This window comes from Cephus cinctus, unplaced genomic scaffold (assembly GCF_000341935.2).
Source record: "Cephus cinctus unplaced genomic scaffold, Ccin1 Ccin1_scaffold0401, whole genome shotgun sequence".
NCBI classification, from domain to species: Eukaryota; Metazoa; Arthropoda; class Insecta; order Hymenoptera; family Cephidae; genus Cephus; species Cephus cinctus.
The window spans coordinates 891010-916777 of record NW_014333085.1 but is presented as its reverse complement, the minus strand read 5'-3'; the positions used below and the strand labels follow the sequence as shown (position 1 = coordinate 916777).

The 25768-nt window shown below is 37.8% G+C and overlaps 3 protein-coding genes and 1 long non-coding RNA gene across 8 annotated transcripts in view; 2 read left to right on the top strand and 2 right to left on the bottom strand.

The window, feature by feature from the left end:
• LOC107267413 overlaps nt 1-3816 on the bottom strand; it is a 24907-nt gene extending 21091 nt beyond the window's left edge. The window contains exon 1 of one of the 2 annotated variants that reach the window (XM_015739095.2): nt 3448-3816. In XM_015739095.2, the coding sequence (XP_015594581.1) occupies nt 3448-3529 (82 nt within the window). In that variant the 5' untranslated portion in view covers nt 3530-3816. The remainder of the gene's footprint in view (nt 1-3447) is intronic. The other variant, XM_015739093.2, reaches the window with a different exon arrangement.
• Nucleotides 3817-6032: 2216 nt separating this feature from the next.
• LOC107267416 (serine/threonine-protein kinase VRK1) lies at nt 6033-11557 on the bottom strand. Of its 3 annotated transcripts, XM_015739106.2 has the most exons (11): nt 11127-11336; nt 10712-10754; nt 10018-10219; nt 9815-9940; nt 9538-9734; nt 9219-9462; nt 8935-9135; nt 8641-8864; nt 8318-8562; nt 8092-8246; nt 6033-7968 (listed from the first exon to the last, which is right to left on the bottom strand). In XM_015739106.2, the coding sequence occupies exons 3-11, from the start codon at nt 10181-10183 to the stop codon at nt 7862-7864; spliced, it is 1665 nt and encodes a 554-aa protein (XP_015594592.1). In that variant the 5' UTR covers nt 10184-10219; nt 10712-10754; nt 11127-11336; the 3' UTR covers nt 6033-7861. The 3 variants fall into 3 exon arrangements, with proteins under 3 accessions (XP_015594592.1, XP_015594593.1, XP_015594591.1); XM_015739107.1 differs by lacking the exons at nt 10712-10754; nt 11127-11336 and adding an exon at nt 11499-11557; XM_015739105.2 differs by lacking the exon at nt 10712-10754 and having other exon boundaries at nt 11127-11334.
• Nucleotides 11558-11559: 2 nt separating this feature from the next.
• On the top strand, nt 11560-20741 carry LOC107267414 (RNA-binding protein 25). Of its 2 annotated transcripts, none has more exons than XM_015739100.1 (11): nt 11560-11700; nt 12202-12340; nt 12984-13308; nt 13422-13616; nt 13702-13817; nt 17189-17406; nt 17480-18137; nt 18213-18852; nt 18942-19117; nt 19203-19349; nt 19425-20741. In XM_015739100.1, the coding sequence occupies exons 2-11, from the start codon at nt 12233-12235 to the stop codon at nt 19515-19517; spliced, it is 2676 nt and encodes an 891-aa protein (XP_015594586.1). In that variant the 5' UTR covers nt 11560-11700; nt 12202-12232; the 3' UTR covers nt 19518-20741. The 2 variants fall into 2 exon arrangements, with proteins under 2 accessions (XP_015594586.1, XP_015594585.1); XM_015739099.2 differs by having other exon boundaries at nt 12954-13308.
• A 781-nt stretch (nt 20742-21522) lies between these two features.
• Nucleotides 21523-25768, top strand: LOC107267417. Its single transcript, XR_001537617.2, has 7 exons — nt 21523-21997; nt 22094-22331; nt 22623-22670; nt 22739-24447; nt 24683-24816; nt 24915-24992; nt 25085-25768. It is a non-coding gene; the product is annotated as an uncharacterized LOC107267417 (long non-coding RNA).

Here is a 25768-nt window from a genome sequence, read left to right as displayed (position 1 = left end):
AAAAAAAAAAAAAAAAAAAAAAAAAAAAAAAAAAAAAAAAAATACAGGGGACCGACTCGCGTTTCTGCGACGCTTGCATATTTTCTTTTCAGAGCGTGTAACCTCGTTGCTGAGTTATGAACGCAGTCGGCACTGCGAGGCAAGTGTATATTTGAGGCATTATACAAAATGCAAAAAAGAAGTTTCGAGAATGAAAAAAAAAAATGCAACACGTTGTTTCAGACACCTATTTTCAGTGAGACATACTCTTTGGTATATATATATATATATATGTGTGTAAGAGTCATATGCTTGTACGATGTCACAGGAAGGTGTTAGAGCAATGTTAATTCAAAAAAAAAAAATAAAAGATCAATTGATATTCCTGTTACGAAGACAAATCAGAAAACAACGAGGGTGAATGACTAATTAAAGTGCTAGACGTAAAGTCGGCATTAGAAGTACACGTTTTCGTACCTGTTACCATAAAACAACCTGCTTTACATGAATGTCCCGAAGCTTTCACGTTTCCTTGCCAACAGTCGCTGTTACAAATGCAGCTGGAGAACCCGTGATACGCCTACGCCTTACTAAAACCCACACGATCTATAGTCCGTACCTTTTAAAAGTCGACCTACTAGACAAACCGGCTCTCTTTGTACTAAGAAATATCGATAAGCTCGTTTTGAGCTAACTTCATGCCATAACAACAAATTTACGTAATAAACTGTTGAAATTATACTATGTATATTTCCCAGTTAATAGGATAAGTCGTACCTGAATAAATTGTATAATTACTGCTAGCTATTAACAGGACGTTAATAAACATAGCCTTAATGAATAATCAACGAAATGTATCGACACACAGATTCCTTCGAGAACTATTAAAATGCATTTTTATCTATATATATTTAATATGTGCAACATTGCACTTTACATGGACACGTGGTGGGTCCGGGTAAGTAACCCGTTGAACCGAATACGCCTCCCGACATCAAATAGCCGGGGGGATGAGTTATTGGGCAGGGGGGGGGTCTCCCTCGGTTACCGTTCAACTTTCATGAAACGCGTTGCCGTGAGTCAGTTGATAAAAAAAGTCATTCACCTCCCTGTCACTCTTTGTGCGCGATCCTGCGTCAGGATACGAAGGGGAATTATTAACCCTTCACTGTCTGGGATAGCCGCTTAATGAGTATTCTGTCTAAAATACTTATAGCTACTTGCGCGCAGAAAAGTTCTGACCCTTCGGAGAAGAAGAAGCTGATTCTCGAGAAAGACGGTCTCCTACGATACTAGCAAAACCGCATTGCGAAAAGAGAAGCAGAAAATATTTAGAGGTTATGAAACGTGGATATACAGTCTTATGAGTGTTGATAAATTAAATAAAAATAATACCCATAGCTCGAGTTTCGGGCGTGACACGTTGAACTCGGTGTTGTGTGTGTATATATATATATAAGTACATGCACGTGCACGCGTGCACGTGACCAAAGACGTAGGACAAGCCCCGAGGCTCTAAGTCTGCATCCGGCAGAGCGGGTGTTTTTTGTGTATCGTATCGCATCCTTAAGTTCTTCGCTTGTCTTGGAAGTTGGCTGCTACATGATGCCACGTCTCCTCGACAGACTGCAGAGCATTGTGGGTAAAACGCGATCGTTTTACCTAAACGCTGCGGAATACCGATTGCAAAATAGTTCGAGTCCTCGTAGGAGGTGGATGAGGAGGTAGGTGGATAAGTAGGTGGGCAATGTCTATAGAGGAAAAAATAAGGAATAAAAGGAGCGACTAAAAAAATCTTTTTAACCTATGAATCCGTAAGTCGATGTATGCACGTACATAGGTAGATACCAGTGGAGGCATTAAGTAGGCACTTAAATTTTGCAAAGAATAACGAAACGATCCTCGCTTTCACGAAGACTGGCAATCGACTTGATTTCAACATTAAATGATAGCTCGCAGTGTCTCTTTATCTTTTTCAACATCCTCAATTCAGCTTGTTATTACTGAACCTCGATGTGGCTTAATCGCCACGTAATCTCGCCACCAAGTACATTTTTCAGGGCGCGAATCACGGCAATTTCTAATAGCAATTAGATCCTCCGTCTACCTAGCGCTAACGACGGGTTTATCGCTACGTAAATAGACACTGACGAAGTCAGCCCGACTGTCGTAATGACGAAGCGCCTTAGCTGATACTGACAAGACAAAATTACGTGTGAAATGTGTTTATAATTTTTTGAAATTGAACAGCTGAGTTGGGGATATATTCTAGCCGTATAAGTTAACCTGGTTAGGTTGTTGAGCTTTCGACGCCATATTTACTATGTACCGCTAGGTAGAAACGGTGTAGTATCTACATCCATTCGGACATGGCAAGGGTCATCGAAGTGCCAAGTTCGATCAGTTGAATACCTGTTACCGAAGACAATCGAGAGAAGCAAAAGAACTGGTAGGAGTAGATGCTAAGCAAAAAGTATGAGAGATTCTGATAAATAAAACTCAGTCTCGACAGTCTAGATAACATAAAAAATCTATGTCTATGAAATTCATCCTAATTCTGACGCAATATTTCCTACCGTTATTGCAAACCGCCACAGGCGCTACATTGTAATATCTATTAGGCGATGCATATCGGCTGGTCGAGATACACGTTTTATTCAGATCCCAGCCACCGTTTACGGAAGAAACGGCTGCAAGGCAGAGTCGATGAATGGCTCGTGCTTATAACGATTTACGATTATATTTCACGCCGCTTACGTACCTTCTGTTACCCGCCATTATATTATTGTATAGATATACCTTCAGTCCCTTGCGCCTGTAGTTATTTCATACCCGTCCAAACGTATTCCACTGTTTATTTAATGTTCTGTATATGCCACGACTCAACGGCACGTAACTACGTCTTTATCGTCGAACGGAATTGCTACGTTGTTACAGAGAGCAATCCTTCTGTTTACTATTTACATGCACGTAAGACAAATATTACCTTTTGTTACTAACTGCCAATGAACCCATGATACGGCTAAGAATGGATATGTTACGTGTCGTTAAATGACTTTTCTTCTTTTTCTCTCGTTCAAATGCTCTTCAAACTGAGTAACGATCCCGCCACTACGGAACTTTGAATCCGTAAACAGATTCCTCTTTCAATTACTCTCGATGGCACGTCGTTAAAGCACTATATTACCGGCTAATCAATCAGGAAAGTTTAACTGAGGAAAATCAAAGTACGAGATACCAAGTACATCCCTACATATATCTGTCAAGAAAATACAGTACAATCCCTACGTACAAAAGCCCAGTATTTATTTTACATCCAAAACATAACCCTGTTATATTTTCAGTGACATCCAAAATATCCATACAAACTGTCATACCGACAGTATCCCTAGTAACCTCTTGGTCGTCGATCAACAATCGGTTAATTTACCTCTGTTTCTTGAATGAACAATAAGAAAAAAGACTCACCAAAAAAATCTTCCCAACTAACAGAGCCATCAGAATCGACAGCACTGGCAGCAGCAGCCTCTGCATCGGCCTCGCTCCCCATGACGTAGAGAAAATCCGCCAAACGTATCCCTTTTAAGCGACTTCCTGTCTCTTACGACTCTTGGAAGCACTCAGCACCACACTTATCACATGTCACTCTCGTCACAATTGACAGTACCTCCAGAAATAAGAATCTTTTACTTCACTTGGAGCAACGAGGTTCGGCGAGAGACAAACCGAGGAACCGACATCCCTTCGCCGCGAGGTCGCGAGACAGACTGAAGCATAGCGAAGCTTCGGGGCCAACTGAACTTAGGCAACACGCTCAAGTGCGACCGCTCTGATCAGCATCAGGTTCGATCACTGGCGACATTACTCTGTTACATATACTTATATATATTATAAACATAACAAGTTACTCAGTAGCGCGTCCTCTGCTGGCCATCACGCGTTTAATCCTGATTATCGTACATTGCCCGGTGCAACATCCTTCAATGGAAGTACAAAGGATATCAAAATTATATTCATATAGATCATCTTCATATCCGTCACGCTGTAGAATTCACAATAAAATACAAAGTTTAGTCTTGAATTCTCGAACGCAGCTCAATTAAATTCAAATCCTTTTGGGGAATCGGGACTTTTATACATATGATATGTGACTTTATTGTTCAATTAAGAATGCGAGTATTGCTTTTTAACGTATCAAAGATATTGACTAATGAAGAACGATGATCCTGTTCCACTAGAAGTAACCCAGTTTGACTCTTAGAATCGTTATAGGTACTTCTTCGACGATGGAGTAGTGACGTAATGTACTTGACTATGCATAATTATACTTGTTCAATGAATAAGTCAAAAGTTTAAGAATAGTGAGTCATATAGATTTTATATGTTACCGTGGATAATATTTCTTGGGGTATTTACTTTAATAAAGTAACGAACTATTGCGGATGTCTAGCGTTTAACTCGTAGGAAGCTTTTGGAAGACAATGTAATAATAGTATTAGCCTATTAACCTGTTTGCCACTTTTGCGCTCTCTAAGAATAAGACCCCACGGTGCCTTCAGATATGTGGCTACTAATATATTACCAGTAATATATATATATATAAATATTTGTCAGACGTTAAACCAGCATTAAAATGATCATGTAGTATGAAATTCACTATATTTCTTCACTGTACGTGTTACTACCGTTTCCTAGTTCCGGGTATCTCAAAGTTAATAAACCTCACGGTTTCGCTTGTTTATGTTTATTTCCTCGTAAAAGAAACAGGCGGTATTCGGGCGAAGCGGCTAACCGATATTTCCTCTACTAAATGACAACGTTTCAAATTTTTATTACTAGCGCGAGCGACGTGACCGAAACCGGCGTCACTTCAGCCGTTACGACGGCTGCGTTTAGGATATAACGCAGTCTCCACACTGAATTCTGCTAAAGAAAGTTGATGATAACTGCACAATTCTCAAAGACGCCAGTTCAATATAAAATCCGTTACCTCGTACGTTCCTTTAATTACGCTAATCGGAAAAAGAAAACTTTACAACATAGCATTCTATGCCCGTATCCTTTGTCCTTTAGAAAATCCCAAGAACAAGATATCCGAGTATTACGAAAGAGCTTATAGTACAAAGAATACACAGTACGGTAGTACAGCGCTAGTGGTACTTTAGTAGAATAAATTAATCCATAAACTGACGTGCCGATGGAGAGATTTTAATTTTTCATCTCCATTGCACTGCAATGCATAAGGATATGCTTTTACATGCGACGTGACACGGTCGCATGCTTACTGCCTGGAGTTCAGCGTGAAAGTGGCTTTACACGCTTCTTTAGCCCCCACGCACTATGCTTATTTTTTTTTCTTTACTATGCGTGAGCCGGGAATATATATACACGCACGTATATTAGGGAGCGTGCAGGCATATATGTCGACGGAATCGCCGTTCTATTATTAGACACGCAATGCCTGCCGCTGCATCCAACAACGGGATGAATGGGGAATGCTTTCTGAGCATTAGGCGGTTCGAATCTAGTGGTTATAGTCATTCTGCATTTTACTGTCATTGATTTTTAAAAAATACAAAAAAAGTTTGCAGTAGCTAACCTGTTTCACATAAAATTATTGAAGCGCATAATGAGAGATGGTAACAAATGAATTATTGGCAAATGATGGTTTTGTATGTATATACGACATGGAGACATTTAGTGTACGCATTGCTTAATATGTAATCGCTCCACATTTATATTTTGATTACTGATAAAACAAGAATATACAAAATAATCATGACATATATCAGTTTATGGATACAGATTCTGCGCTTAGGCTCAATGTTATATTTCATCATAATCATTCTTCGTTTCGTTATACTTGATGATCGTAAAAGTATCACATTATTTAATTGAAGCGAGGTTCTCAAGTTAATACATTATACGTAACGAGCTTAACACTTATAATTGTGTTGCACATGTACGCATGAACGAATATCAAGAATAAATTAGTAGAAAGACAATTGAAAAAAAAAATTAAAGAAAGGATCAATTAATTTCAAACCTTAATGTTCCGTTCTAACGTGTATTTCTCTATGTACATACATGAATGGATAATTGATAATAGAATGCTTTTCTTTTCCACAGAAGCGACATTCAATTACAAATTATCATATAGAGCAATTTCTCGAGTACACGTAAAATAAAAAAAAAAGATATTCAGCGATAACAATAATCATAATAAAAGTCGCCTCTTCTTGTAATAGCTTATAATTTATCTATTTAATTCTAATGTAAAAAAAAAACACTCTCTCACTTCAACTAGACGTCCGATTGGTCCATTCGGGTCCTGTTTTAGGAAGATGCAACTCATCAAAGGAGACTAACAACGATCACATTGTACGATGAAGTTATTAATTGGAGAAAAAGTTTTATATATATAGGATATACTCTAATGTTTGCGAATTCTCTAAACCGTATTTGCAAACTAGAAGCATTATTTATTCGTACTTCTTCATTGTGGATAATCAAGACACCTTTATTAAGCTACGGTCGCAATAGTTTAGATACATTTTTAAGATCGTAGCCATGTAACTAAATTTTTCTTCACTCTTATACTATGCATTTATACTTTTCACGAGCTCACTAATTTCAGAAGCATTAATCATCCAACAGGGACGAACATAAGTTTCTTTTTAATATCAATTACATTTATGCCATCTTGGATATCTTTACAGATAAGCTTGATTGCTCAAACAATACAATTCATTCTTCGATCATGTCCTACGTAATAGACTAACATAGTAAGTTTCACTATGGAGTCTAGGGTATTTTATACTGCGTCAGTTATCTTATTGAAAATATAAGAAGAGAAAAATAGAAGATATTCCAGAGCATGAATGTAACTTTATCGGGATATCTAATGGAAAATACGCCCAGAATACTCTGGTCGAGTTTTAAAGAATGGATATATGCCATTACCTCGAGCGCTATGTAAACGTAATGATTTTATATCATAATTAATTTATACATATACCCACATTTATATTTGTTTGTCGCAATTATTTCATTAATGATATTAGATCTATTATGTAGCGCACTGTCCTAATGTTAACAAATACTACAATTTGATTTTCAAACTTTCGTGTCATGAAATCATCCCTTCTGTCTCACAGAGAAGAAAAGATAAATCTAGTTTCTTCGTTTTTTAAATATATATCACTGCAAGTGTATATAAAATTTTATAATCATGGGAGATTTATTATTCGTAAAAATATTGCTATTTATCTTGTATAAGCGAGACGAAGACATTGTTATGGTATTGTTTTGTGAGTGACGATTTCATGAAATTATACAAATATACAAATTGATATCAACAGTAACGTATAAAATGGATTTAAAAAGTCTGTTACACGTCATAATACCGATTGTATCTCTTCCCTAATCATTTGTCTAGTTCAATATATCATCTTTAATTAACACCCTGAGAGGGAAGAATTGCAAATATTTATAATCGCCTCACAGTGACATAATTCATTGTAATTAGATTGTAATTTTCGTAATAGAAAAAGGAAAGATTATAGTTATTACTATTGTCACTATAACTAGTTGTTCAATGTATACAGCGCATTAAATGGTTCTCGTGTCAATTAATAAACGTTTTGCATTTAACGAACTGTGATGACAAAGCAGTCTTATTAAGATTGTGAGACAGATGTCACAAATGTCGCCTCACCTTATTGTCCGTCTAATGACTGACAAATTATTTAGCTTAACCTAAAAATTTGGAAATTGTTAATAATTAATAATCAACGATATATCCATCAATTTCGGTGACGCCTTGGCATTAAAAGTCGCATTTAAAAAAATCAAAGTTAAAGTTCGATTAAACGTAATAGGATTAGTTTTTATTTAGATCCAAGTTCTTCCCTTTTTTTATTTTCACTAGTTCCGTCTCTCGTGAATGACAGTTTCGGACTTTCTTTGCAGCGGCGGTGCTAGTGAGACCTATACATAAAAAAAAAAAGAAAATTGTTCCAAAACATAGTTGCTACATTTTTACATCGTACAGTAATAACAGCTTTAACGGTGTATTTTGAAAAATCAACTATAATTAAAAGTATTACTCACGTTTCAATTGCGCTGAGCGGGAGCGGGTCAGTCGAGGGGAAAAGCACGGTGAAGAAATAAAATTGGATATTTCGATTGGCAACTGTGCTGTTTTTTTCCTAATTCGCGCTACCTCCTCCATGGCTGGTGTCATCCATTTTGGTTTTAGGTCGTTGCTACAAAATCATTAAATTACAACATGCTTAAACGTACACACTGAGTCCACAAACCCATGTACTATACTTACTCTTGAGACTTTAAAGACATCTTGTGTTTAACGATTCCCATTTGACGATCTTTCATTTTCTGGATGACTTGTAGCATAGCGTAAGTCGGCAAAGATGGCGGTGGCGGTGATGGGGGCGGTGTCAGAGGTGATGCTGGAGGCTGCACACTTATCTTAGCAAGTTTATCAGGATGCCGTGCGAGCACAGCTTCCCAGCTGAATTCTTTCCTTGGTGTTATTGGCTGAGTATTTCTTGTCATTCTTGCCTGTAAGAAATCAATGTTTTATGTATCATATAAAATTAACAAAACACCCTTGATGATTCTTTCAATATTTATATCTACCTCGCCATTTACGGGTTTACAGGGTCTTCTCTCTCGTAGGTAGGGTCTCTTATCGAGTTTGGCAAATGACAAATTCTCATTAGAAGATCGTTTAATGAAAGGTAATGACGCCATCGGTCCATCTCGCGTGATGCCGCGCGCGAACAGACATCGCAGGTAAGAATAATTTGGCCGCGTTTCGAATTTCAAGTCAGCAATATACTCCATGTATTCTGTAATGACCGCTGCGCAAAGAGTAAATTGTTAGATTAAATTGATAATTGGTATTTGTTTGGTGATTTTAAAACTACTTACCAGGTGGTTTTTTTTTATGTGGAAAACATTCGCGCATAAATAGTGGTACGTCCGTCAGTAAGATCTCCTTCTGGGCATGAATTTCCTCAGGATTAACAACAGCAGGCATACCGCCTTCTGCCTTTTCCCAAGGTAATCTTCCACAGAGCCATTGTAATAAATTATAGCCTAAAGTTTCTAGATCTCCTCGCCTTGAATGTGCTACGATTAATAGATTGAGTGATAAACTTAATAGAGTTGATATATTTTTCATAGTTATTCTATTTTATTATATATACACGTACTCCCATGGTGGGCATCTCGTGAGGTGAATTCCAATGTCCCTTCGTGAGCTCTACGTTCGTCATGTACGAATGGCTTGTGAACACCGGATCTTGTTTGAAAACGGTACGCCAGGCCATAGTCTACCAAATATGCTTGAGGATGTTCCGCCCCAACACTACGGCCATTCAATTCAAACAAAATATTTGATCCTTTGACATCAGCATGAGCGTAACCGTGGCTGTGAACGTACTCCAATGCATCTAGCTATTAGAGAAATTCAATAAAACGAAATAAATTGGGAAATGAACGTGAAATTTTATTATTTGACACTTTACTTACCATTTGTACAGCTAGTGAATAAACCAGTTTCGCTGGAAGTTTTCTACCATGTCCCAGAAACACTTTACCGACGTCAATACCATATCGTGGTATTACCAAAAATCTGTATCGTTGTCCTTGATACGTGTGAGAACCTGAACCTTCATATGTGGGAATGCCCCTTCTGCGCATACCTTGTGATTTACACCAGCTTTCAACTGTAGGAAATATTAATAAAGATTAAAGACAGTCGATTATGTTTTCATGTACGATGAGTTAGTGATCATATCTAACATACTCTTATGCTTGCGAGCTACTCGAATGTAAAAATTCATCTCGACAAACAATGGTCCATTATTATGAGGTTCGATCTTAATTACATATTTTGCATCTTGTCCAACGGGTTTCGTCGTATCGTTTGATGCTGTGAAAATAAATTTTATATTTGAAAAATATTAAAACAAAATTGAAAAAATGTGTGACATATATGCCAAAACTAACCTAAATATATGTCCCCAAATCCTCCACAGCCAATGGAGTCTCCTAGCATCCATTGATTTTGGGTGATATCAGTAAGTATTTCTCCAGGAGGTAATCTTTCTGGTAAACGACAACCTGATGCTGCAATTCTTTTAAGAGGTATCTCTTCTGCTCGTCGTGGTGCCATTATTGACTTTCAGATTTTCATAATGTCTATAACATTCTGATAATACATATTAAAAATTTATATATATATATATATATATATATATATACATGACATATTGCATATTTACAAGCAACTGACGTCAGAAATCTTGGATCAATTAAAATAAAAATAAAATGGGCCTGACAATATCTTTATTTATATATTCTCCTAGTTTTTATAATTTTGTACACAATGATGTACAAATAAGATAATATAATTATATTTGTATCTTCAAAAATGATAGTACATAATACGATATAAATATGTAATGATGAATATCATGTTTTATAAGTAATTTTTTATGCTTCATAATTTGGAGATCCTTGTATATAAAGGCATATCTTCATAGTTATACAATTACTTAAATATTTTGGAGTAATACATTGATAATGTAAATTAATGTGAAGTATTAGATAAATAAATATATGTATAAATTTATATATGTATAGATACGAAGAAGAGGACTTCTTTGTTTGAAATTTGTTGTTTTCGTTATGAAATACTTACGTGTGCTTTTGTATGTTTATTGTGACAATAAAAAAAATTACTTCTGCAACACAATGTCATATTCATTGAGATACAATAGCTATAAATAATATGAAATTAATGAAGCTCAATAAAATATTAAAACAATAGTAATGTTTGAAACTATAACAAGGGGGTTAACAAAAACAAACTTTGGAGCATGATAACGATTGTAATGACAATCAATTAGCTAATCGATAAGGCAACGATTTCACACATTATTGACGACAGCAATTGTCAAATAACTGAATTCTCGCGTAATAAAGATATTTCAGTCCGTAAGAAAACTGAAAATATCTTGTACGAACAGAAAATATAGAGATTGAAAATCAAAAGGGAAATACAATGTAGGAAATATGGATTAAATGATGTATAAACGTATTTAATCGTCATATACCTTCACTGAGTAATATAAAACCGAACACAATTAGCAACACTCGCACTGTGCAACTCGGTGCTTACGAAATGTTTATAATTTCCACTCTTTTACACTATTTTGCCAACGGCTTATTTAATCTGCCTATGCACTGCCATTTTATGAAACGGTTTCTTGGAGCGATCAGCTGAAGTAGACGTTCCTAAAGAAACATTATGTTGCCAAAGGCTTTCGGAGCACAATAATTACTTTTAGTATATTACCGAATTTATACAAAATATCAGATGCTTAAAGCACGAATAGTACAATAAATTTTGCAAATCAGGCGAACAAGTTTCTTTTATATATTTTAAATTTTAATTCAATCTATAATAGTATGATTTACTAACTTACCGAAGCGTCTTCAACGCGTACACAGCCTTCTTGATTGATCAGTACGAAGCCACAATGGTGGCGAAGGGATAATTGGCATTGAGGTGCAGTTTGTTGTGTGTGAAACAGAATATCTCTGCGTTTTGAGGATTTTATTAAGATGACGTTACGTTTCCTACGGCGATGACTTATGCTGTGCTTATTGCAATAAGAAGTTTACTATGTAAGTCCATACGAGCTTTATAATGACATTCTTATCCAGATTATTAATGGTTAGGTTTCTGTGGCCTCCATTGAAATTTTAGTCTGGCATCGTTTTCAACGTAACAGCCGCAATGAATATTTTCATATCTTTCGTATGAATTAACGAATAGTGTAATATTTTAAGAATATATGTGAGAGTTTCGTGTTAACATTTCTTCTTGGTTACCGGCGTGGTTAATTATTTGTATGAAATTAACAAGTAATGTCAAACTATCTTGGCTTGTAGCTATAAGCAAAGTTGTCTGCATGCATTTGTACAAGTTCTATTTTTACGATTGTGCAAGATGTCTTATCAAATAATTTATTTTCAATACCAAAAGTATGTATTGCTTTTGAGATTTTTAAACAGGAATTAATAGTATGTGGTATCATCATGCATTATGTCAAATGTAAAGAATTACTTACTATGACATGTGTTTTTATATCTTTTTGTATTATCAATTTATTTGTATGATTTCAGCATATTGTCTTGGTTATAAATAAGAGACAGAATGTCATACCCTGGACAGCCTCCCATGGGGATACCAGGCATGCCACCTATGCCTTACATGGTTGGAGCTCCGCCACCCATTATAGGAGGTGTAATGCCTATGGCTCATGTAAGTGTATTTGATACAATATTTTTCACTGCTTAAGTTATTTAATGCTAGTAGGAAGTATATGTATAATAGCACTATATATTTTATTATTGTATTAGTATTTAGAAATAATCATGAGAGTCATTGAATAAATGTTTAACCTAATATATGTCTTATCCAAAAAGTATGATATTCTTTATATTGTCGTTTTATATCAATGGATATAGTTTTTTTCCATCAGTATACATATATTTTGTTGTACAATGATTCCTATTCTTACAATGAAAATTTATAACAGCTATCCTGCAATTAAATTAGTCCACTTGAAGATTGTGACTGATAAAGCTGCTTTTTATAACACACGCATTTCTAACGTTCAATTGAAATTTTGGCAAAAGCTTGTTATACTAGTAAATTTATTTTATATTAATTTCAAGTATTGTTTTAACGTCTTACTATATATTCATTTGCTTGCTGTAATACAACTTTGACAAACTCACTATTCCATTGGCCAAAGATGACAAACGACACGTGAAACGATAAAACGTGGTGGCTGGGAGAGTGTAGGAAGACTGTATGGAATGCATGAGTAGAGATGCGCATTATTAAGATACTTACCATTTATAAAAACTAGATGATTCCAACACCCGTATCTGCGATGCAGACCTCAGCACCAGCTGTACGTTATGCACGCAACCAGGGCCGCCACGATAACAACAGACGTCGTGAGAGAGAATCCGGACCTCCGGTTACTGTGTTTGTTGGCAATATAATGGACCGAGCACCTGATGTCATGATTCGTCATATCCTGGGTGCTTGTGGACATGTTCTATCATGGAAGAGGGTTCAGGCGTTTGGATTCTGCGAGTACGCAGGACCTGATGCTGGCTTGAGGGCTGTTAGACTGTTACACGATATGGAAATTGGTACGAAAAAGCTTGTTGTCAAAGTTGACGCCAAGACAAAGGTCGTTTTGGATCAGTTTAAAGGTACAGAAAAAAATATTTTATATTCTAAGGATTATCATACATTTATTAACTTGATCGAAACCATGAATTCAACAATTCCACTGTCTGTATCGATGCACATGTATAATTTTTAGCTGAAAGACGAAAGAAGCTTAGAGGAGGTCAGTCGCCGTTACAGGATGAAACTCCTAGCGAAAGTATCGAAGGTGAGGAAGGCGACGATTATATGGATGAAGGAATGAGAGTGGTAGACGCCGATGCACTTGCTCGCATTACTCAAATTATTACGGAACATGCTAATGAATTAGAAATGGCTCAAGTTGCTCCAGGTAAATGAAAAATTGTTTTCAAGCATTCTTTGTATCGTTGCAGTTAAGTAATAATATATACATTGTTTTTTGTACGTGTCTTCAGAGGAGCATCAGACCAAAATGGTTGCGAAATCTTTGAACTTGGACGATGCCGAAATAGAAGAAAGTAAGCGAGACTTGATAACGCGGGAAATCGGAAAATTTCGAGAAGTCATGAAGGTAATTATTATCCACTTAATAACAATATTTTTCTTTTCATGTAGTTATGATAATTTCCTTCATATCCAATCTCTTATTGCTCTGTGGTCAAAAGTATCTATGGTACTTTATGGATCAGACATAAGTGAATTTTTAGCATAAGCTTATACATGCGATATCGACATGTTTTTATTCTGAATAGGAATTTCCACATCTTAGAAAATTACATTGAACAACTAGTATGCTTTATTTTAAATGTAACACACATTTTTCATATTCTGTTAGCGTATATCATACTGCATTTGATTGATTTAAATTAATTAGTACTTTTCATGATTATGATGGACTCTCGTATTAACTAAGGATTATGAAAAATGTGCATTACAATATTTGCACTTGTGACAAAAGAATTTATTGAAATCACAATGATTGTAACGAAGATCATAACAATTCAATTAATTTGTTCACAAATCAGTGACAATTTAGAAATTCACTAGAACCATCCAAATGATTGACACGAGTAACGACATTGCGTGGGACTTGGACCTGCTTAGATGAGAGAATCTTACAAGATTTATGAAAAGAAATTTCCAAATGTCAAAAAGTCATTTATTCTTCACTATTTATCGAATTACACAATCGTACAAAATATATTATCACAGCATAATCATTAAAAAATACAATAAGTTTGTCTCCTTGTCAATACCAAGTACTTAAAATATACAAAAACAAATATCTGGAGACAAATCATGTATCGCATGACAGCAGGCAATATGGATATTTCGTTTCTTTCGAGGATAATGCAGCCCATTGGATTTTTTTTTTCTAAATGGTAAAGTAAATCGCGCCGATGTGCGAACGATAAGAAAAACGTCAAACTAACGTGTCCATCCTCCACGCAAGTTCATTATCAAACTCTGAAAGACAAAGTTTGCACTCGGCGCATGCTTGGCATATTCGGACAATTAATTGAGATAAATGAATGAATGGAATGACCGAATGACTGACTGGACTGTCAAGTATAACTGCTTACCGATAAACCATAGCAATTAAGTAATTAGTAGTGAGGTGCGTGTATGGTGTGTTAGCTCTAAACAATTGGAGCCGTGACTCGTTGCTGTAATTATAATAACAGGCAGCGTGCGTCGCACACAGCAAACGCACACGCCTAGGAATGCTGTGTGTGGGGACCACCCTTTCACTCACTCATTGGCTCTGAAGGGAGTCAATCACAGCACAACCCTCGTATTTTCTCAGGCCAGCAGCAGCCTCGTCGGTAAGTCAGAGCATATCCAACCAACAAAAAACATGAGCAAAGATATAATAAAAAAATAAAAAAAAAGAACAACCTGTGCAATAAAAACTAAAGTTAAACAGTCATCCTATTAATTGGAAACTCAATCAAGAATTAGATACGTTAGCTGCACATACTTGTCGCTTTTTTCGCGTATTTAGCAATGCATTTGGAATTGTAAAAGAGTTAGCGAAAGCAATAAACATTGCAGAATTGAGAGAGTATGCATATACGTACTTCTATGCAGTATACGATTATTCAGGACTATTGCACAACTCGAAGATTGTTCTACCATGAGAATTAATCGAAATCATATGGACAGAACCATGTTTAAGTGGTACAACAGTTCGGTATAATCGTGTGATCGTATAATCGTCTTCAATTTCTCTTTGAGCGTCCATATGTAACAAAGGGCGACGGATGTATCTTTGACGTTTAACTGTGACTATGAAATGCTTAATCAACGGGGCGCACTGTTACTTTAGCTATTCTTTCTAAGGATACCTTTATATGGATCGAGACCTTCTAAACGATATACACACTGAATTGATTCTGTTATCACAATGGCGACTGTTCAGTTGTTGTCTTTATTTTGTGTAAACAGCTTTCTGTCAGCGTCTCGATCAGACATGTACGTAGTACCTAGGTGCGCTCTCCTCCATTCTCCGGTACCACCACACTGACTGATCAAGTCAACTTCACACCGTGAGTAAACTCCACAACCATGAACCAACACAGTCATTCGGTTCTTGTAGTTTTCTTAGAAACAAAAAAAAATATATAAAAGATGCCCACCCGAATCCCTATGGCAATTATTTCCATAATCTTGAAAAGTCCATTTCTCTCCTCACAATGTGCATCTACTTTCTCACGTGCACTTACTTGTTTTACTCTGGTTAGATTAAAGCAATGGGTTACTGTATGGAAGTGTCATTAATTGTTCGATGCTTCATACTAAAGTTCTTGTTTCTCCTTTAGCGGTGTCAAGAGCATGCAGATATTTTACTCTTTGGGAAAACTTCTTAGTAAAGTTATTTTTTAAATTTATTCACTGCGTTCAGTTTAAGAAAGTGTCACTTCTACAGAAACTATCGGTCTGATATACTTGGAGAAGAGAAAGATCCATATTCCAAACAGTAACCCACAATTATAAAGGTTTACGTAAAACGTATGAGGGTGAAACGTGTTATATTTGCAATTCTAAAGCGTCGTGTGAGTTTAATGAAAAGTAACGGATGGGCAAACTTTTGTGCATTTGATATTCAACAGTTTGCTGCATCAGCTGCCGCGTATAGCCATAGCCAGATGGATACAATGTTGACAGACACAGTGACAGTTTCTTGGCAAATGCGAAAGATGTTTTGATGGATACCCTTCTGCGAGACGACTCCACTTCTGTGATTGGTATAATAATACTTTCTAATAATTCTTGAGTACCGTCAGTACTACTAAATAATCAACCCCTTTCCAATGTTATGTCTCCATAGTTCTTAGACACTTGTTCATTTACAGGCACATTTGCAATGTTGTAAGTACATTGGGTGGCCTTCTATGATGCGTTTAATTAGTATTATGGTATCTAGTCTTAAGTTAAAGTTAAGGGATCCTTTATGTTTGTTTCCAAAGTTTGTACCTGCACTTAGGTACTTGATATGTTAGCGAGATATCGTGTAAGATGCTGCTGCCTCAGCATGCTCCAGCGGTGTGAGTATACAACAAAGCCACGAACAAATTTTTGCAATACTTATGTATGACAATTTAATTATTGTAAAACTAGTAATCGTTCATTGCTTCGTTACAGAGAGTATTATCAGTTTTGTTGTTGCATTTAGTATTCACTTACTCTTTGTTTAAACGACTGATCAATTTTAAGAAATTATAATTTCATGATGCCATTGTATTGTTTTGATCACGGACGATTCTTGTAATTGAATTTCTAAACTTGTATCTGCATTCAGTGCATCACGAGACGCCTGCGTTAATTCCGGATGTAATACAAAAGAAGTACGATTGCTAGTTCTTGAGTTTTGTTATGACAGCTAGCCCCCTTTGTAATTTCCATAAGACTTAGCCTCGTTCCCCATCTTGTATTTTATAGAAGCAGGAGGAGGAGAAGGCCCAAGTGAAGCGAAAAAAAGAAGCTGTGGAAAAGGAGGAGCGGGAGAAGCGAGAAAAGGAGCGGAAAGACAGAAGAGAGGATGATTCCGGTGCTAGGGATGATCAGGATGGCGAACCTGGAAGTCCTTCTGCGTCTCATAAGGGTCGCAGTGGTAGCACAGGAAGTAACAGAAGAGATAAGCGTCGCTCAAAGTCCAGGTTAGTACAGTATTATCATTTCCTGGTTAGCATTGGGACAATTCTGCAGATTCATTTGTTCTCTGTACACCAGGTCCAAGGAACGTGAAAGGGAGAGGGATCGTCCACGTAGCGAGAGGGATCGAGATCGTGGTGATAGGGACCGTGAAAGAGAACGTGAACGTGATCGTGATCGTGAACGTGACCGGGAACGAGATCGAGATCGGGATCGCGAGAGGGAACGTGAACGGGAGCGTGAGCGTGATCGGGAACGGGAACGGGACCGTGACCGGGAGAGGGAGCGTGAGAGAGAAAGAGAAGAAGCTAGAAAAACTGAACGGGAGATAATGCGAGAAAGAGAAGAAGAAGAGGAAGCAAAAGAAAGGAAGAAGAATGAGAGACGCGCCAGGGAGAAGGAAGCCGTCTACCAGGAACGCCTTCGCACCTGGGAAGCACGAGAACGTCGCAAGCAAAAGGAGTACGAGAAGGAAGCTGAGAAAAGGAGAGGAAAACGGGAGGCGAGAGAACGAGAAGCTAAACGCCTGAAGGAGTTCCTTGAGGACTACGACGACGACCGGGACGATGCTAAGTATTACAAGGGCAAGGAACTCTCGCGGCGCCTCGAAGAACGTGCTCTAGAAGCCGAGGCTGATTCGCGCGACAGATGCGCCGAACGGCAGGAACTCCAACGACTTCGCGATAAGCTCTATGCGGATGCGTCGCATCCTGATCCTGCCGCAGAATTCGAACGGGTAAGGATGCCAGGATGATAAGTAGTTATTCTAGGTATAGTGACAGATTAACATAAAGACTGTATATACTTTTAGCTCAAAGCCGAACGAGAGGAACAGTACAAGCCGAAGCCGGTGATCACGATTATCGACGAGGAGGACGAGAAGGTTATGAAAAAGGAAAAAGAGGTTATCATGCCACCAATAGAAACCGAGCCAATCGATAGTGATAGTGACGACGGAGTTCACTTCGATGACGCTTCGCAACCTGAAGTACCATCGAGAACTCCGCCTCGACATCATCATCATCATCGGCGACATCATCGTCATCATCAGAATCATCATCGTGACGGAGAAGAGAGCGAAGATATTATAGAGGCTGACGGGGAAAGCTTAAAGGATAAAAGATCCTCGCCAACTCTAACTGTGGCCACACCGGCGCAATCACTGCCACCACATCTTGACGAGGATTCTCGCATGTCACTTGTCAGTGAACCTGAGAAAACCAGTAGCAGTAATTTTGTTCCATTTGCAATGGGCGGTGGTGGTAGTCGAGGTGGAGATCATGCAATAGGTAACAAAACACCTGCCAGTCCGACTGCCAGTGTCAATGTGAATTCTCAACAGTCAAATCAGCCAAGGAAAAAGGGTCGCATCGACGTCAAGGATGTTTTCAATAACGACGACGATGACGACGGTACCAATAATTCCAAGAGACGTAAACTCGTTCCTCTAGGTAGGTTTAGAAAAGTATTTCCTGCAGCGTGTCTCATGATCTAGAAATATTATTAGTGATCCCACAACTCTTTTCTTTCCCTTCGCCAGATTATGGCGAAGACAAGAAGAAGAAGGGCGGCGAGGAAACCGTTAAAGCCGGAAAGGAGGAAAGCACAAAGAGCCAGGAAGAGAAACGAAAACACATTAAATCTCTTATCGATAAAATTCCTACAGATAAGAATGCCCTGTTCGGCTATCAATTAGATTGGGCTGTAATCGATAACGTGAGTTCATTTAATAATGTATTAAATCATTTCATATCTCTCGTTACTGTCATACCTTCCTTACTGTATTTACCATCGCTTTCAGATGTTAATGGAAAAGAGAATACGACCATGGATCAATAAAAAAATTATCGAATATATTGGAGAACCCGAACCGACGCTGGTTGACTTCATTTGTAGTAAGGTAATGGCCGGCAGCTCGCCTCAGGGTATCCTTGACGACGTACAAATGGTAATTTTTGTTATTCATTATAAATAATATGCTTAATTACAAGCACTGCTATTAATTACGTTACATCTGAAACAGGTCTTGGACGAGGAAGCTGAGGTCTTCGTAGTGAAAATGTGGAGGTTATTAATTTACGAAGTCGAAGCGAAGAAAATGGGTTTAGTCAAATAAACGCAATTTAATGTCAAACGATAATCTGACTTACGATTTTCACAAAAAAAGAAAATTCTTATAAGGTGTAATGCTTAGGTTATACGTATATACATATACAATTACCTACGTATTATTAGTACGCATTTCCAATTAGTCAACCACTATTGCGATATGCTGATCAACTGATGAGTGAACTATATGTGTAGCAGTTATGATGTTAAATACAATTTGTAATTATCATTTATAATATCCGTATGTTTTGTGTGTCCACGCAAGGCGACTGCTACGAGAGAGTAAGAAAAAAAGGAGAGAAAGATTTTGAGTGTGCATGTAATATGGGTTTGAAAGAGTGAGGAGGCGGAGGACGAAGAGGAATTACGGTAGGCCGAAATATAAGAAATATAATTGTTTGTGCTTTGTAAAAAAAAAATGTATATTACGTCTACAAATTTTACCATCCTCCAATGGCAGAAGAGATGCGAAGAATTTTTCATTACGGTCCTACTGTACCGGATGGGGATGCTGAGTCGGGAAAGCACTACCAGCATATAAACTTTTAATGCTGTGCCGATAACGTGGAAAACGCATAGGCGTAATATGAAAATTTATCCGATGAAACAAGAACAGTAAAACAGGGGCACTTGCTATTGGATTTTTTTTTAGATACTAACGTTTTTCTTGTAGATTAAATGAAATTTCATTCTGCTGTTATTTCGTAATAACATTCTTCTGCGAAAACTCTTTTCTTTTCTTGTCTTCAGCACGTGGGTTGTCTTTACTCACATCTCTTGATATATACACATATATATTTTTTATAATCTCAAACCAAAAAATAATTCTGTATTCTTTATGGTGTTGAGAAAAGTTAATTTTTTTAATACGTCAATACGGAAAGTAATAGATAGATTTCTTTTTTATTACTTCCATTAAAAATACACTTATTGCCCAGAAGTATGTTCTGCATTGGCTATAAATTATACACGTGATATTTCAATTCAACTAGTGAGACACCTTCCGTATAATTTTACACTATTTAAGAAAGTCTCACGTTAATCCAACAATTTTAAGATAACCCGAGTTTATATAAATTGATAAATTCAAAAATCGATTGCCCACTCGAGAGGGAGCTGCGCATTACAAAACAGTGGGAGGCATGGAAGTCGAAATCTGTACCGACGAATTATTCAAATAAAACTTTATATATCAGCTATAAGAATATAAAATAAAAAGAATTGAAATGTATTAACATTCGTATGATAAAAACTTACCAAACAGTCTTACATATTGCATGTGGCAGATATACATAATGGCAATCTTTCTTGTGACGCGGCTGTGCACTCTTCCATGAAAATGTTAAAAATATGAAAGAATGCGCTATTCTAATCCAAAAAATCCCCTCCAATTAGGAAAGAGCTTTTGGTACACACTAATCCCTCTTCCTGTCTACTTAAGCTTTGACCTCAGCTCGGTTTCTGTGTTAAAGCGGATAGAATTTACGTGAAAGGTTTGCACACCCTCTTTGAAAAACCATGACAATTTAGTAAATAAATTGCGACACTTCAAATGAGAAGATAAATCAAGTTTTATCTATTAACAAAATGTCCGTCGTATACAGATGGATTATCTGTCATATGACAATATTAAATTAGCATCCAAGTGAATCTACCTGTTTTGTTTAGCACTTATCAATAATTCATTGACCCAGAGGGACGCACTCTACCTGCAAATTGATTACTTCTGTTCCTTGTTCACTTGTATGCACTTTTGTAATTATTCAAAAACGTCACCAATAAATTGACTAACCGTCAAACGAAGTTTGCGTTCGACCAATCGATTATAAGGTGCAGTCTAACGAGTCTAACCTGTCGACTGATCAGCTGTGTGGCAGGAGTGCTAAAACAAATAGATTTGAATAGACGTTAAAGGGTGCACGTAAAGCGTGAAGGGACGGCGATCGGAATCCGTAAGAAAAAGGCGAGACTGCATCTCGGGACTACAAAGAATCCATAAAAGGTGGGTGGCGTTCAGAATAGTATCCGAGTAGACACTTTGCCACACTCGTCCTGACAATAATGCCCTGCTATTACCAAGCTTGTATTAAACACTTGAAAGGCTTTTATACACTTAACAGCAAATAATATAACAAGTGGTGCTCTGACCATCCTTCAGAATTGTCCTAGAAAGATGCGTGTTTCGACTAAAGTGACGGTTAAGGTGGGAAGAATGTGCAAACGAGAGAATACACTAAAGACGAGGAAGAAGAAGAAGGAAAAAGAAATCCATTCCTTCTCTTAAAAACCTTCTTGCGTTTGGAGACCAAAAGTAGTCAGACAGCCGACACTTGAGCTTAGGCAAAATATCAGCACTCAGGTTACCACATTTTACGTGGACGGATTTCAGTTTGAAAAGCTTTCTCTAGAAACTATTATGGATGCCAGAAGCTGCTTCGTGCGATAGCTCGGAATTTTTTATCGTCGGAGATATTCCTTGTGACAGAGGTAAGACTGTGGCTCAGTTAATTAATTAATATCGACTATCTGTGGTCATATAGGTTTGATGAAACTAACGTCAGGGTGTGCTTGTGCACTATGCAGGTAGAGTGAAAATGATGCATGGAAATGATAGTGAGGTTTCGCAAGCCGCGATAGACTCGAGAAAGAAAAGTGTGCTTGGACGAAGTTGGTGGTATCTACAGAGATAATGGCGTGTTTATATGAAGAAACGCACACGTGAAAATGGGTATAGAGGAGCATGGCAGTAGCGTAAGCGTGAAGATGAAGAAGCAATTATTCTAATGGAGGCTTTGGGAGGATTGTGGCTGAGACAAGTGAGGTAATCCATGAATAATACCTGTACCCCATCCCGGTTTGCCCGGCTGTTGTCCCCTAGCTACCTGCTAATATTATGCTAAACTCCGTAATCCTTAAATTCCACCCGAGCTCGTGCAGATACATTTTGAATATCTTGAATAGCAGCTAGTTATTCCGTTGGGTTTCTACTGTCCGAATAGTTGAGGTAAATGCATATATGTTCGTCCAACTTTGCATTTCTCCAGCGGTCATTCGTTTGAAGGTTAGAATCAAAATTCAAATCCTGCACAAAGTAATTGGAGTAATGTTCCAGGAGTCCAGGACACTATTCCAGTAGAGGAGCCAATCGCGGTTTTATAAGGTTAATTTGTTTCACTGCTACTTTGTAGCAAGATGCAGACTGATGTTGCAATCGTTAAAAAATTCCAGGAGATGGTGCGACAGTAGCATTAGGAAACCAGACATAGAGCTGAACCCGCGTTAACTTACGGCTGGTAAGTAAGAAAAAGACACAGCCAAATGAATTTGAGCGTTCAGTAATACCCTCGTGGATGATTCGCCAAGTGAAGATACAGCTGCACTACTTTATATTGCCATTCTTCGCGACGACGGACCGCAATTTCTGCGTCTGGATAAAATCGGAAGTAATCACGACAAGTGGGGACCCTCAGGGAAGAGCGAAGAGACATGCCCTGGGTGCATCGTATCAAAGCTCGTACAACACTGTACCAAGCGGCTGACGATGCACTTAGCAATATTAGTAAAGCCTATACATAGAACCGAGGATACACCTCTTCTCGAGGATGCTTTTAAACTTTTCATTCATATCGACATAACGTTCTGCAATAATACATACAAACAGACCATTATAATTGGTTCATTGAAATACCATACCAGAAACCCAAGATGGCTGCCATACTTGATTCAACTATTAATAGCTCTTGCTTATACAAACTTATGAAGTTCTACTAAAAATATTCATCGATTAATATTTAATTCATCTACCTCCAGTTACTTAAACATCTTCAGAATCTCGTTAATTAAGAAAAAATCCATTATCAAAATACTCGACAGTTTACCATAAGTTCAAGGGGGTCTTCGTCGCTCCAGGTAGTTACATAGAATTAAACTAGTTAGAGACTCCAGAGATCTCTCCCACAGTGTCATGTAGTAATCACATTTGATATTTGACCGGGCTATAAAGTTTCAATGTACTCTTCCCTCAGTGTAGAATGCCATTATGCTCTCGAGATCCCACCCTATTAGAATAATGACCGCTTTGTCAAACTGGAACCTAAGGACCGACGAAGGGGTGCTCTGGGAGGAGGAGAGAGAGAGAGAGAGGAGAGGAGGGTGAACCGACTAAGAATCTTACAGCGTGTTACACACCAAATGCAAATGCTCATTCATTGTCCTTGGCGGTGAGTCTTGAGCCCTGTATTAATTTGCAGACCCTCTCTCCCTCTCCCCCCACCCCGATCCCTCCCGCTTTCCGGCCGTCGGTTTTACCAACCCAGTACGGATCTTTGCTCTTTTTTTGTCTTCCTTCAGTTCAAGTTCCTTCGGGGCGAACTCGACGGCTCGAATAAATAAAGTCTTTCTCTCGCGGCTTCGCGAAGCTCCGGACGCGAGAAAATGCTTTTGAACTTACTGGCCAATTTTTCGCTACCTTAACGCCTTACGATACTCTACTGTATACGCGCATTTAACGATCCAGATGGTACTTTATGTACTTTGCGCCTTCTGGAGTCTCGCGATTCTCGAGGATGTTTATGATTAAAGAGCGGCGTAGTTGGGTCTTTGATATAATTAAACGAGTATGCGGAAGTGGCATTTGGAAGCGCGAGAGAGAGAGAGAAGGCATGTAGAGAGAACTTTGAGCCTGTGATTGCAGAGTTTTAAAGGGTAAATCTAAATTGCCAAGTTTCATTTTAAGGTGATAATTATATCTCCGAGTTACCTAATTATACGTATCTCGATTGAGAGTAATTTAATGAAAGGATGATTTTTTAATGTCAATAGGAGGTAACTATAGTCTGCCGCAATATAGTTTCGAGTGGCAAACTTCTTTGGGAATCCCGAGAACGAGTCCTTGCATTGCTGAATCGTACTTGAGCCGGTGCTTTAAAGTTTGAACCGTAAGTATCAGTCAATGTGAACTCTTAGTGAACCTACTTGAGAAGCCAATAATCGACTATTGTTTTATAATCATTCGTGCATATTGAATAAAGTTTTTTATCCCACTTAGCCAAGTAATATTTATGTCTAGGGACGCAATTATGTCTTATTAAAAGTTTTGGCTAAAGTAGACATTTCTATTTTTGACACAGTCCAACTAAAGTAGCTTATATAGGGTTTTCATTTATTTTACAGCCCTCACTGGTTCTACTATCACCGCACACAATTTATTGATTGACTATTCGATTGGCCTATGGTATTCATACTACCCAAGATATTATCACAATTTGAATGGCAACCAATGGGAATACGTAAGAGATAAGTATAAGGTACTGTACGCTATGTATCTACTATACGTAGCAGAGTGTATAGATATGCATGGATGTAAGAAAAGCGCAGGCTGATGAGACCCAATTCGTATTCCTAGCGAAACTGCGACGAGTCTGAACTTCTTCCATGAGCTTCTTTGGAATTCAGTGCGGCTCCTGGAGATTAATATTGACAGGTACGTATATCCACTCGATACAGGAGAGAACAAATTTCATTTTTATATCCAGAGCTAGACGCTGACTCCTTTTTTCTTTCTTTTCTCTTTAGATTTTGCTTGTTCTGGACCAAGTCGCATCTTCGCTTGGGAAATGTAATTATAAAAGTCTGCTGCGGCACGCCGACGTCGACGCTGAGGATAAATCAACAGGCTGGATGAATAAATTAATCGAGCCGCTCGGTCCAGACAAATCCTGGAACCTCCTTCAGTTCCATCCTTTTCGTCATTGGTTTCGTCGAGAAGAGTCCCCTTGGTTTTTTCGCTTCTTGTCTTTCCATTCGAAAAAGAAACTAAAAGCATTAGTATTGTCTCCAGCAATTTTTCTACAATTTTACAAGTCTTGGGAGCGTGCAGTCTTACGGTACGACAGTCACGTAGATGGTGTTGCTGTGAAGTATTTATAAGAAATAAGAAAAAACTGTGAAAGTGCTCGAGACGCCCCGAGGACCCATAGTAAATTGCATCTGGGAAAGAATGAACCGTGAGGCCGTTTGTCATGCAAAATGCATTGATATTGGTGAGAGAGACAGGATATGAGGGTAATTTTAAAAATAAATGATCATCCTTGTAATTTATCTGAAACGCGTGGAGAGGCTGATTCGAACCACGTGAAGTGTAACGTGGTAGTGTAGTAGGTAATAGACATTAGTGGGTCGGGGCCTGAGAAATACCATGACTAGCAAGAAGTCTTGGCTTAATTACATGAATAATTAAATAAAACAAATAAAAAGCAA